Below are 13,767 nucleotides of genomic sequence, written 5' to 3'. Positions count from 1 at the left end.
AGTGTTTTAAGATGGAAAGAAAAGGAAGGAAGTCCCGGAGGCGGTGGCTTTCCAAGTGTCTAAGGTGAGATGAGGCCCCTTCCCGTGCATTGCTGACCCTGCAGCGGGACCCCTGGGGCAGCATCAAGTCCCCATGTGGCCAGGGGTGGGCTTGGTGGCTTCGGCTCAGCCTCCCAGTGACTGGCAGGTGTCCTTACCCCGAGCCCCTGCAGAGAGTAGATAAGAAGCGGGCCCGAGCCTGACCCTGAAGCTCACCCTGCTAGCCCTGTGAGCTCTTTTTTTTTTTTTTTTTTTTTTTGAGACGGAGCCTCGCTCTGTCGCCCAGGCTGGGGTGCAGTGGCCGGATCTCAGCTCACTGCAAGCTCCGCCTCCCGGGTTTAGACCATTCTCCTGCCTCAGCCTCCCGAGTAGCTGGGACTACAGGCGCCCGCCACCTCGCCCGGCTAGTTTTTTGTATTTTTTAGTAGAGACAGGGTTTCACCGGGTTAGCCAGGATGGTCTCGATCTCCTGACCTCGTGATCCGCCCGTCTCGGCCTCCCAAAGTGCTGGGATTACAGGCTTGAGCCACCGCGCCCGGCCGCCCTGTGAGTTCTTAAGGCGCAGCCCAGCCCTGGTGCGGTGCAGACCTGTGTTTGGTGAATGAGACATGAACAGACACAGACAAGGTGTCCCTTGAGTCTCTGACAGCCCCTCATCCATGGGACATCCACCCTTCTCCACTGTCTATCAAACAGGCCACACCCCAACTGGGCAGCCGAGGTGGCCCCAAACCCACTTTAGGATAGAGTTTCTCCTTCCTCCTCAGACCCCTGCCCTCCATCAGGCCAGACAGTTGGCATTCCCCAAATGTGCCCCATACATCTGGAGCCCATCTGTGCCACCCCGGGTCTGCCTTTCTCCTGGCCCAGAGGTTGGTCCCTTGGTCCAGGCCTGGAAGAAAGCTCAGTGCCCTCCTCGCCATTTCTATACATTTCCAGGGAGTTCGGAGCTGACGATTTCTTTTCCAGAGGTGGTGGTTGTTTTTCTACCTCCTTAATCACACTTATGCTGGGTGTCTGGCCTTGTGAGATGGGGCACAGTGCCCGACAGAGCTGAGGCAAGCACAGGTTAGCACACAGGAGTGCAGGGGAGCCGCCCAGGGCAGGGCGCGGCAAATGCTCAACAAACCAGAGCACCCGGCCACTTGGGCTTCTCTCTCCAGGAAGAACTGGGAGCCCTGGGTGGGAGGAGCCCTGCTCGAGGGGTGGGGACACAGGACAAGGCTCTATGCCAGCCTCAGCCAGCCTTCTTGGGCATGAAGTTGACGAAAGCATCCACCAGCAGCAGAATGGGGATGGTGTGAGACCCTGAGCTTCGTGGAGGGGACCCAGGGTGTGGGGTGCGACTGCGCCAGCTCTGGTCATGGGGTAGAGCTGGGGCACCAGGCTTTGGCTGTTGTCCCCGGGCAAGCAGGAAACCACTCCAGAGAGACGCTGGGGCTTAGGAGGCACCTCCTGAGTCCTCGGCTTCTGCTACAAGGAAGACGCCTGTTTCCCTTCATGCTGCACACCTGCCCCCACCACATCCCACGGGAACCTCTCCAGAGGCAAGGGCTTGCCTGAAGCTAGTGCTTCCACCACATAGCTGGGCTCAGGGCCAAGCCTCCATCCAGGCTCCACACGTAGGCTCTCCCTGAGACCGCTCCCTCCCCCAGAAAAGTTCAGAGGGAATTGCTGGACTTGGGTCCCGATAAAGGCCCTTCCCCCAAGCCACCCCCACACCCAGCTCCCTTCTTTGGGAAGGAGTGCCACTTTTCTGATCCTCCTGAGGTGGGTGACCCCAGGTTGGGGACAGCCTACCTGTGTCTTAGTCCCATCTGTCTCAGTTACTCACTGTGTGACCTTGGGCAAGCCACTCAATTTCTCTAAATCTCCATTTGCTCATCTGTAAAATGGAATAATGTTGACTATATAGGGTAAAAGGGGCATCATGTGGAACTGAGCGTGTGAAAGGACCTAGGGGAAAGAGAACCGCCATTTTTTAGTGCCTACTGTATACATTCTTGTTTAGTCCACCGGTAACCTCAGTCTATTAACCCTAAGGACAAGGACATCAGACCCAGGGCTGAATTCCCTGCTCTAGCCTCTCACCACAGTGCCTGGCGGTACACCGTGCACATAGCACAGGCTCAGTAAGCGTCCACAGAGTCAGAGGTTAACTCAAACCACCATGCACACGGCACGGGCTCAGTAAGCGTCCACAGAGGCAGAGGTTAACTCAAACCACCATGCACACGGCACGGGCTCAGTCAGCGTCCACAGAGGCAGAGGTTAACTCAGACCACCATGCACACGGCACGGGCTCAGTAAGCGTCCACAGAGACAGAGGTTAACTCAGACCACCATGCACACGGCACGGGCTCAGTAAGCGTCCACAGAGTCAGAAGTTAACTCAGAGCACCATGCACGTGGCGTGGGCTCAGTCAGCGTCCACAGTCAGCGTCCACAGAGGCAGAGGTTAACTCAGACCACCATGCACGTGGCGTGGGCTCAGTCAGCGTCCACAGAGGCAGAGGTTAACTCAGACCACCATGCACACGGCACGGGCTCAGTCAGCGTCCACAGAGGCAGAGGTTAACTCAGACCACCATGCACACGGCACGGGCTCAGTCAGCGTCCACAGAGGCAGAGGTTAACTCAGACCACCAGGCACACGGCACGGGCTCAGTCAGCGTCCACAGAGGCAGAGGTTAACTCAGACCACCATGCACACGGCACGGGCTCAGTCAGCGTCGACAGAGGCAGAGGTTAACTCAGACCACCATGCACACGGCACGGGCTCAGTCAGCGTCCACAGAGTCAGAAGTTAACTCAGACCACCATGCACGTGGCGCGGGCTCAGTCAGCGTCCACAGAGGCAGAGGTTAACTCAGACCACCATGCACACGGCACGGGCTCAGTCAGCGTCCACAGAGGCAGAGGTTAACTCAGACCACCATGCACACGGCACGGGCTCAGTCAGCGTCCACAGAGGCAGAGGTTAACTCAGACTATGAGCGAGAAGCAGCAGGAAGGATGTTTTCTGCTCCAGCACCAGCGCTTGACATGTTTTTCCACCCAAAATAAATGAGGCAGGATTCCTAAAAGATGTGTTTAAACTTGGTAGAGAGTTCTCTAAACAGTTTGGCCTCGAGGTTGGACCACAGCGCTGAATACTGCAGGAATGTCTGACCCCCCAAACGGAGCTCAGCAGTTTCAGACCCAATTCTGGTTTTATTTCTAGCAATCCAAGTTGATGTCACTGACTCTTATGACAGGGTTCATAGGCAACCTCTAGTCTTTGCAAACATTATTTTTAAACCAGATCTTATCTTATACAAAGCAATGTGTGATGTGTGTGGCCACAGCCCTATCTTACACTGTAAAGTTTTATTTAAATGTGTTTCATGGTGTGTGTGTGTGTGTGTGTGCGCGCGCTATATATGTATGTACACGTCCACCATTAAAAGTCAATTGGGGCCGGATGGTGGCTCATGCCTGTAATCTCAGCACTCTGGGAGGCCAAGGCAGGTGGATAATTTGAGGTCAGAAGTTTGAGACCAGCCTGGGCAACATGGTGAAACTTGGTCTCTACTAAAAATACAAAAATTAGCCAGCTGTGGTGGTGCATGCCTGTAGTCCCAGCTACTTGGGAGGCTGAGGCAGGAGAATCACTTGAACCCGGGAGGCAGAGGTTGCAGTGAGCCAAGATGTGCCACTGTACTCCAGTCTGGGCGACAGAGCGAGAGTCTGTCTCAAAAAAAAGTCAACTGGGAAAGCCAGTTACTAAACTGATGACACAGCTTCTCTTTGATGGTGTCATGGAATCAAAGAGAGAGTGCATATCTGTATTAGAGTGAAGAAACACGCTCTTCTCATAATTTCCCCCAGTATTATTCAAAAATCATTGCATTCTAAACTCCTATCTCAGTTTTTGGATCTGTGGATTACACTGAATAAACGGATTCCACAGCCTGCTCATTCCAACGCCCTCTTTTGTACCTCAACAAATAAAAAGTCAAAAGAGATTTCTGGCTAAGGTTGTTCTCGGTTATGCTTTTCCTCACTGGAGGTGATGACCGAATCATTCAGAAATTTATTTTTGTGCTTTAAAATGCAAATGCAAGTCTGTGGGAGGGAGCAATGTTTTGAAAACTCTTGCCCCTTGCACTGTGATTTGCATATTAGAAATCACATGATTTACATTTTGGATGCCTGTTGACCACAGCTCACACAATATGCTCTGTTTCATAATGAAAATGGATTACTTAAAAAACAAACAAAGAAACAGTCAATCGGTGGGGAAAAACTCAATGGAAAGGGTGCAGACGTTGCTACTGTTCCTAATGGAGGGACACACCCTGTCCTCTGGCCATTTGGTGTGGCCATGTGACTTGCTGGAGCCAGTGAAACTTTGGTTGTGGCAAGGTGGGTTACTTCCTGGTAGGTGCATTTAACTGGTGCTGTGTCGCCATCTCTCTCTTGGCTGGCTGCAGTGACTGGGAAAACATGGGTCTTTAAAGAAGCATCACGCTGGGCCACCGTGCAGGGACCTGCCCTGGGAGCGGGGAGGACGTCACCAGACCTGCAGTGGCCTTTGTATAAGGTAGAAGTGTACCTTTGTGGCATCAAACCATTGAGATTTGTTTGTTCCAGAGCATCCCGATCCCATTCTGACTTAAAGAGTAGGAAACAAAATAAAAACCAAAGAAGCTGTTTTGATGAAGGCAAAATTTTGAAATCAGAGTGCAAAAATTGGAAATTTGAAATGGGTGTCTACAGGCGGCCTCTTACGTACCTCAGCAACCGGTTTCTATATTTTATTTTGACTGTGTGAATTTCAAGAAAAAAATAGTGAAATGGTTGCAAATGCTAAACGCAAAAGCTGTTAGCATTTGCAACCATTAGCTGTTTTTCATTTTAAAAATTTTGTTTTAAAAGCATGATAAATAAAAAATAAAAGCTATCTTGCTATCTCAAGAATGCTCCCTTAGAATTGACCCAATACTTTAAAAGAACAGAAGTGGATAGCTTTCCTTTCCAAGCTGCATTTCTAACCTGCATCTCTTGTCATAGATGAAAAAGCCTGCGAGGGTACTTTCGACGCTGGCATGGGGCCCCTAGTCACACGAATGTATTCATTTGCTGCTTGGAGGTTCATGTGCCAAGTGAGTGCAGGGCTGGAAAGGTACCTGGGCCCTGCCTGACTTGGGACTTGGGACGCGTGTGCAGAGCCATGTACTGGCCTGAATGGGTAACAGATAAGTGGGTGGATGCTAACAAATCAGCATCTCTCAGGCCACACACGGAAGGGGGCCTGTCCTGGGTCACACAGTACCGAAGGCTCCAGCCGCACCTGGAGACACCTGTAACATCCCACAGCTCGTAACTTCTGTGAGAAGGGTAAAGGTCTGGGGTGGTGCCACTCAAAGCTACTACCCAAGAAGGGTATCAGGGCATGGGTGCTCCAGGGGTTCAGGGTCCCCAGGGGCTGCAGAACTCAGGGAAGGTCCCTGGAGGAGGCAGGCCTCCACTGAGCCTGGACGATGGGACAAGTGGGAGACACCTCATTGAAAGTGCTGGAGGGGCTCGACCTGTGCCTGGGAATCCGGCCTGAGCCTAAGCTCACCACGCCCTCGCTGGGTGACTGAGCTGGTCTCTCATTCTCTCGGGCCTCAGTTTCCCCTGCTCCATAACATGAAGATCCCATGGGTTAGGAGTGTGGTGTGAACCTCAATGTAGGGGTGCCGTGAGGGGCACTGAAGGGGACTCCCCAGCTGCGGATTCCTCCTGTGTGTCCCCGCCCCGCACCCAGCCTCTGGTGAGAGGTTGCTGGATGCTGCTGAGGCTGAGTCCTTCAGTATCACAGGTGCCCGGCACACCTGCAGTGCTGTTCAAAGGTTCATGCCTGGAGATCACCCATACGACACCCCTGAGGTTACAGTGTCACCTCTACTTTACAGAGGAGACCGCCGAGGCTCGGAGAGGAGAGGGGCCTGCCTGTGTCCAGGGCCAGGGCACGTGGGGCTGGGATCTTACCCAGCCCTCCACGCCAGGGGGATCTCACCCAGCCCTCCACGTCAGGGGGCTCTCACCCAGTCCTCCACGCGTGCCACAGGTTTTACAGTTGAGCCCTGAAACACTGCCACGTCACCCCACAGAGCCCTGAAGGTGACAGTCTGTCCTTTGGACCCTCCTAACGGGGGCGGCAGTATCAGGCTCAGTCTCCCCTGTACCCTCCCAGCACCCCAGCCCCAGCAGTTGCCAAATCTACCTGTGCCCTTCTCCGGGTCCCTCCCGTCCTGTGTGGACCTCACCCTCTCTCCCCAGGACCATCTCCCCAGCCTCCTCCGTGGCCTCTGGGCCTCCAGATCCTCCTTCCCGTTCCTCCACCCACCGCACTGAAGCAAGCCATGTATCCTCCGTCCCCGGCTCCAGAGCCTTCACTGGCTCCCTATCCCCAAGGGATGAACCGGCCAGTAACCATAAAGGAAGTGAAAACCCAGGCCACTTGCTGTCTCCAGCCTTAGCAACCACTGACGTCACATAAAACTGCCTCTTGCTCCTCAGGGACTCATGCCCTGCCACCACCCTATGTGCAGGCACCCAGAAGGCACAGGGCATGGAGTCCGGCTTGGACCCTCAGAGCGACTCAGGCAGGCCCAGCCCTTCACAGGGGCTGAGGTGGGGGGTACTTGATGTCAGAACTCGGGGCATGTGTCCAGAGCCGTGTGCTGGCCTGTGGATGGCTGCTACATAACCTTTCTGAGGTCACACATGAAGGAGGCCTGCCCTGGGTCACTCAGCACCAAAGGCTCCCACTACACCTGGTCAGGCCTGTACAGCTCGGGACTCCTACGAGCAGGGCAGGGAACCACATTGGCACCGTTCACCAGGTCATCTCAGAGGTATTCCCATATCCCAGGGCCACTCCAGGCATCTCATACCCTTTCCAGCACTTGCCTACCCTGAAATCCAGGGAAGGGACACTGTGCCAGGACCCCCTCCTCAGAGAGCAGTGCAACCTCCTTAGGGACAGGGATGGCATAAACTGGGGGACAGGGCCTTCTAGGAGAAACTGAGGTGAGAGCTGGGGATGGCCAGGACAGGAAGAGAAGGTGGACACTGCCCTGGTTCCTGGTGAGGGGCCCACCATGAGGTCTGGGGGAGCAAAAAGCTGGGGTGCTGTCTGGGTTCTAGGATGCCAGGGGGAATTGCGTGAGCAGTTGGGTGGCACCACCTATGTTTGCAGGCCCTATCCTTGGAAAACCATCCTTGACTTCTAGCAGAGAGAGGTACTTGGAGAGCCCAGTTCTTGGGGGCCTTTTGGGGAGGCCAGGGAGATGTCAGCTCACCCAGCTGAATGTCTTGGTGAGAATCAGAAGCTGCAGGGCATTGAGGGAGGTGATAAAGACAGGGGAACAACTTCCCAGCACACGCACATACAAAAGGCACCAGCAAGGGCAGCCATGTCTCACCACACGAACAGGGTGACTGTGGCTCAGAACTGGGCAGTGGGACTGGCGGAGGGTTACTTAGGAGGACAGACAGGGTCACTCTGCTGGCTGAGCACTCCTGCAGGTTACAGGTCTGTCCTTACCATACCCTCTGCAGCACGGCAAATGCCCATCTATCACAGAGGCTCAAAGAAGTTAAGTGACTCACCTAAGGCCACAGAGCTAGGAAGTGGTAGAGCTGGGATTTGAACCCTGGTCTCTGTGGACCTGCATTCATTGCTCTGCTGAAAACAGAACAGCCTGTTCTTCGGTGCTTAGGATTGTAAAGCTGCTTTGCTGGAAACTTTCCCAAGCATGGGGGCAGCTAACAGCACAGAGACCTGGATCTCTTCCTGCAGATTCTGGCCAGGACGGGAGACGGTAAATCACAAGGTCAAAGGCAGGAAAAGACAATCAACAGACCCAGGATGTGTAGAGCCGGCATCTTCTGAGGCCCCATCTATGCCAGGCAGGTGCCGTGCACTTACAGGTCCTATTTTCAGACCCAGTGAGGGAGATGACGAACCCCCCATTTTAAAGATGAAGAAACTGAGGCTTAGTCAGGTGATGTGACCCCGCCCCTAAGAGACAGAGCCAAGCCTAGAATGCAGGCAACTGTAAAGGAAGCGCCTTTGCTGGCCAGGGTGTGTGGGCCGGTAGTTGATGCAGGCAAGTTCCTGCTATAAATATGGTGCTGACTCCCGGGTAACCTTAGCTCCAGCTCACCCACCCAGGCACAGGGCCACAAATCCAGGGGCCAGCCACCTCCTGCTGCGCTCCTGCTCTGCAGAAATTTCTTGACACCCTAACAAGGCACTACATTTTTCTCTACAGGTTGCAAGTTATTAGAGGCACTGTTGAGCTAGCTAACCCTGAAATGAAAGCTGCTTCTCCAGCAGCCAAAAAGTCCCACAAAATAGCCAGCCTCGCCCTCCTTGGGTGTGCAGGTGGGACTCCCAGGAAGAGGGGCCTAACCCGGGTTCTGTGCTAACAGGGTTTGAATCCCTGCTCTGCCATTGACCAGCTGGGTGACCTCACGTGTGCCTCTCTGAGCTTCAGTACTCTTAGTTACACGATGGAGCTTATAGTCCCCACCTCCCGGTAATAAACAGAACAGTGTGTCCAGGATACAGCGGGTCCTCTGCTTCCCTCATCTCCCTCTCTAGGTTGTTTATTTATTGGTGAAATAATAACAGCTATAACCACTAACAATAAGCCTGGCGTTATTTTAGGTGTGTTACATGCTGTTAGCCATTTAATCCTTATTGCACGTCGAGGAGTTAATGTCCCATTACTGTCCCCACTTAATGGATGAGGAAACTGAGGCACAGTGTCCTTGAGTAGTCTGCCCTGGGTCACACCGGTCACGAGTGGAGAGCTGAGAATGTTCCCACTGCCAACACAGGCTTGGGGATCAGTTACTGAAAACAGGTGAAAATATTTCACTGCAGTGTCCTTGGAGCAACCATTGGTTGCTGCTGGGCAAGAATCCTAGAAAGGCCTGAACTTCACACTGTGTGCTCCAAAAGGCCCCCTTCCTTGGCACCCTTCTACCCATAAGTAAATATACCTTCCTGCCCCAAGATGCCGCCTTTACTCCTGCCAGCCAGGTTGAATCCCAAACCCACATATTAGAGACAAAAGACCTCGCATGGCATTCTATAGATGGGAGAACCAAGCCCGGAGCTTGCCCAGGGCCACCTGCCCACCAGGGCGACAGAGCCAGCCTGGAATCCAGGCGCCACCTCCCAGCCCAACCGGGCTGACCCTCTCCTAAACGGGGAAGGGACAGCAAGACCCACATCACCTCCCAGCCTCCAGGTTGCGCACACACATGCACACTCAGCGCCCATTCCTTTGCCCCGATGGGCTAAATATTGTCCTAGCCTTCCTGAAATACCCATCTCCATGCGGGTGGCTTTACAAGCTGCTAAAACCAGGGCCATGTCCCTGGTGGAGGGGGAGAGCTATTCCGGGTTAGCGTCAGGTGTAGGGCAGGGCCGGCCAGAAAGAGCTGTCTGCTGGCTCCCGGAGCTCCCGCGGCCCCGGCGGGCAATTCCTGGCAGCCAGGACAACCGGCACCCAGTGGAAGAAGGTGAGGTCAGGCCCCTTCTGTCAGTGTACCCCTCCCCAACACACAGACACACACACACACTCACACTCTCTCACACACACTCACACACACACACTCACACTCTCTCACACACGCACTCACACACACACACTCTCTCACACACACTCACACACACTCACACTCTCTCTCACACACACACTCTCACACACACACACTCTCACACACACACTCACACACACACACACACACACTCACACACACACTCTCTCGCACTCTCTGTTCCAAATCCTACGCAGCCAGGCCAAGGCGCTGGGACTGTTCATCAGTAACAGGGTATCTGCAGAGTGCTGTCACCCACAATCCGCCCACATCCCCCAGGAGACCTTGATGTGTCCTGAGAGCCTCTGAGGTGGGGTTTTATGGAGAATGAATCCACGTGCCAGCGACAATTGGTGGCTTACGAAGGAGGCCCTGCTGGAGGAGGCCAGACCTGGCTGCCTGGGCTGCCTGGGATGCCCATCTGCTGCCCGGGGTGCCCACCTGCTGCCAGCACACAGCGCTCTGAGCGCTCAGTGCACCCCAGGCACCAGCAGGCGCTTTCACACAATATCATAAATTTAATTTTCACAGCCAACGGGAGGTTAGGACCACAATCTCCATTTTTACCTGGGGACATGGAGGCTCAGATAAGTTAAGCCACCTGCCCAAGATCACCCAGCCTGGAGGTGAAATAACTGGAATTTGAACCTGGACAGCCTGACTCCAGAGTCCCCCATGTAACCCCTGGATTCGGCTGTCCCCAGTCCCCATTCCGCCAAGGCTGCCTCTGAAACTGGCAGGAGCCAGGGGCAGCCAGCCAGGCACACGGGTGGCAGTCCCCACCACAGCCTCTTGCCTCAGGCAGAGCAGAGGGCAGTGGGCAGACCCCATGGGGAATCTGATCGCCTTTCCACCTGCCTGTGTCCCTGGCCATTTTCAACCTAGAGGATATGAGGGCACACAGATAGCCTGCCTGGTGCTGCTGGACCAGGGATTCAGAATGCCCACAGGTCTCAGACTTAGGGAATCAGACGGAAGCTGTGTGCGCTCCCTGCCGATAAATGTTCACATACACTCGTCTGCATGTGCTTCCAGTGGCCCACGGCACCCTGAGCCTACCCATGGGTCCCGCCACAGCTCCTGCCCCTCTGTCCTGGGTCAGCTCTGGCCCCGGCTGCCAGCCCCGGGAGAGCTTGAATCAGGCACAGCTTCCTGCACCGGCTACACTGTGCAGTCAGGGGTGCGGTGGAACTTAGCTTTAAAGTCAAACTCCCCTCTTCCGGCGGCACAGGCCCCCCAGGCGTTGGGCAAGGAGGAAGGGGGTCCAGCTCACAGCTGCCGGCAGCCTGTGGGGGCCCCAGTGCCCTCGGCGACTGGCGGCCTTGGCTCTGCAACCGGAGCCATAGTGGGTAAATATAGCACTGCCACTCACCGGCTGAGGGGCCCTCGCCGTCCGACATGGTGTGGGAGATGGGCAGCCGGCTGGCCACCAGCCTGCAGGGTCACTCAGAGCCTCAGCGGCTGTCACCCACCCAGCAGGGCTTGGGGATCCTCCGTGTCCAGCCCCAGGCAGCGTCCCGCCCCGGCCAGCCTGGCCACCCCCCCCATGCTGGGCTGGGCAGATAAGAATGTGCTCAGTGCCAGCAGCCTGTGCGATTGGTGGATAAATCTGGGCACTGCTCTCCCCCGCCCAGGGCCTCTTGGGGCAGCCCCAGGATGTTACTTGAGAAGCCACTGCACCCCTAGGTGCTTGGTCAGTCCCCAAGACCCCAGCTCCTGGGTACTTGGGAATGCCTGTACACTCTTTCCTTGGAAACGGTTCCACCCAGCCAGCAAGGGACATTTATGGACATTTAGGAAAGGAGAATAACAAGTGATACCACCACTGAGGACATGGCCGGGACCAGGAGCTACGTGAAGTGTGGCCACCCGTCATCTCACTCTGCTCTCCAGAGCTGCTGCGACCATCATGTCCATGTCACAGAGGGGTTAAGCGACCCACCCAAGGCCACCGGGTCAGTATGGGGCGTGAGCAGGATCTGGAGCCAGGCTGTCTGTCTCCACGCTGCAGGAAGGCCATCCCTTGCCTTTGATTGTTTGGCCAACAGCAGCCAGTACTTCAGGCATCTACTGTGTGCTGAGTGAGCCACATGTTGAGGGTCGACAGGGGATAGAGGTGGGATCCCCAGGGGTAGCCATCTGGTCCTGGCACAGTGTGGGTGCTCAGGAAATACTGGTTGAAAGAATGCACTCCAGCAAGCTCTTAGTATGCTCTCGTTGTGTACCTGGCTCACAGCCAATCCATCCCCGCCCCCTGGTCCCCACAAAGTACAGGGCAGAACCTGCCAAGGGCTGGAGATACCAGAGGCATCACCCCAGGGCTGGGTCTGCTGTGCCCCCTCAGGCTCTAGGTCTACCCAGTTCTGTATGCAGAGACCAGAGGGAGTGAAATGGCTTAAAGAGAAGGGAGAGAAACTCAATCCGAGAGCTCCAGGAGGGCTTCCTGGAAGAGCTGGCATTTGAGTTATCGTTAAGTGAAAATAAAGTCTGTTCTTTTTCTTTCTTTTATTTTTATTTTATTTTATTTTATTTTTTTGCCACAGGGTCACTCTGGGGTGCAGTGGTACAATCACAGCTCATGGCAGCCTTAACCTCCTGGGCTCAGGTGATTCTCCCGCTTCAGTCTCCCTAGCTGAGCCCACAGGTCTGTGCCACCACACTTAGCTAACTATTTTTTGTAGAGAGGGGGTCTCACCACATCGCTCTGAGTGGTCTTGAATTCCCTAGCTCAAGCAGTTCTCGTGCTTCGGCCTCCCAAAGTGCTGCATTATAGGTGTGAGCCACTGTGCTCAGTCCAGAAAGTTCTTTCATTTTTTTTGTTTTTGTTTTTGTTTTAAGATGGAGTCTTGCTGTTGCCCAGGCTGGAGTACAGTGGCGCCATCTCGGCTCACTGCGACCTCCGCCTCCTGGGTTCAAGCAGTTCTCCTGCCTCAGCCTCCTGAGTAGCTGGGATTATGGGCACCTGCCACCATGCCCGGCTAATTTTTGTATTTTTAGTAGAGACGAGGTTTCACCATGTTGGCCAAGCTGATATCGAACTCCTGATCTCAAGTGATCCCAAAATGCCTCAGCCTCCCAAAGTGCTGGGATTACAGGCATGAGCCACCGCGCCCGGCCCAGAAAGCTTTTCGAAGGGAATGGAGGGTGTTCTAGGAAGACAAGCCAGCAGGTGCGGAGGTGAGAAAGCCCAGCTGAAGAATGGCAGGGGTCTCTGGCAGGGCTGGAGGTTGCAGCAAGCCTGAGAAGAAGGATGTTGCTTATGGCAGGGGAGTCCTCAGGACTAGGGAAATCAGAGGAGGCTTCCTGGAGGAGGGGGCAGATGCTGGCGCTGAGGATACATAAGCCTCAGGAAAATGAGAAGTGGGTGGAGCAGCGTGCTGAGGCATCCTGGCAGCTCTTCCATCTGCACTGAGGCTCAGGGACCTGGGGAGTGAAGGCAGGAGGACGAGGCCTCCATGTTTCCAAAGGAAGCCCTATCTGTGGGTGGGGTGAGGAGGAGGGCTGTGAAGTCACAGCCTCTACTCTTCACCCCTGCACTGGCCATCAGAGAGAAAGAACTGAATCCCTATGGTATAGGCATTTGCCTGTGCTGTTCCCTTGGCCTAGGAATTCTCTGTCCTCCTCTTTCCGTGGGAAGCCGTGGCTGCCCCTAAAGGCAGCTCAGGGGCCCTGCTCCTTTTCCACTGGCCCCACACTCCACTCTGCCAACTCCAACCTCGCTGTGGTCAGTGCCTAGTCCTGGCTGTGTCCACCTCTTCGTTGGCTCTTGCTGCCCTGTCAGATAATGAGCTCACCGTCACTGAGGGTATTCAAGCAGGGCTGGGCAGCTGCTGGATGGGGACACAGCGGAGGGAGCTCAAGCATCATGTAGGGTTAGATGAAATGGCTGTGGGCTCCCTCCCAGGTGACCAACTTGTCCCATTTCCCTGGGACTTCCCCTGTTTTAGCACTGAATGCCCTCCATGGATCCTGGAAACTACCCCCCCGGCCAGCTTCAGACAAATCAGGACTGGTGGCCATCCTGAGTCCCTCCTAACTGAAGTTTTTGTTCCTCCTAACTGAAACTTTAATTTTAAGAGA

General features: G+C 54.9%; 1 protein-coding gene across 5 annotated transcripts in view; it reads right to left on the bottom strand.

Moving 5' to 3' along the window:
* The window catches only part of EML1 (EMAP like 1), a 210,519-nt gene extending 199,295 nt beyond the window's left edge, over positions 1-11,224 (bottom strand). For all 5 annotated transcript variants that reach the window (XR_012416106.1, XM_005562188.5, XM_073998175.1 and 2 more), the window contains exon 1: positions 11,060-11,224. Coding sequence is in view for 4 of the 5 variants with exons in the window: in XM_005562188.5 (XP_005562245.1) it covers positions 11,060-11,087 (28 nt within the window). In the remaining variant the exon portion in view is untranslated. The remainder of the gene's footprint in view (positions 1-11,059) is intronic.
* Positions 11,225-13,767: the final 2,543 nt, after the last annotated feature.

Source organism: Macaca fascicularis, chromosome 7 (assembly GCF_037993035.2).
Source record: "Macaca fascicularis isolate 582-1 chromosome 7, T2T-MFA8v1.1".
Classification (NCBI taxonomy): domain Eukaryota; kingdom Metazoa; phylum Chordata; class Mammalia; order Primates; family Cercopithecidae; genus Macaca; species Macaca fascicularis.
Note: the sequence above shows the minus strand (reverse complement) of the source record. Positions and strands in the feature narration are given on the sequence as shown.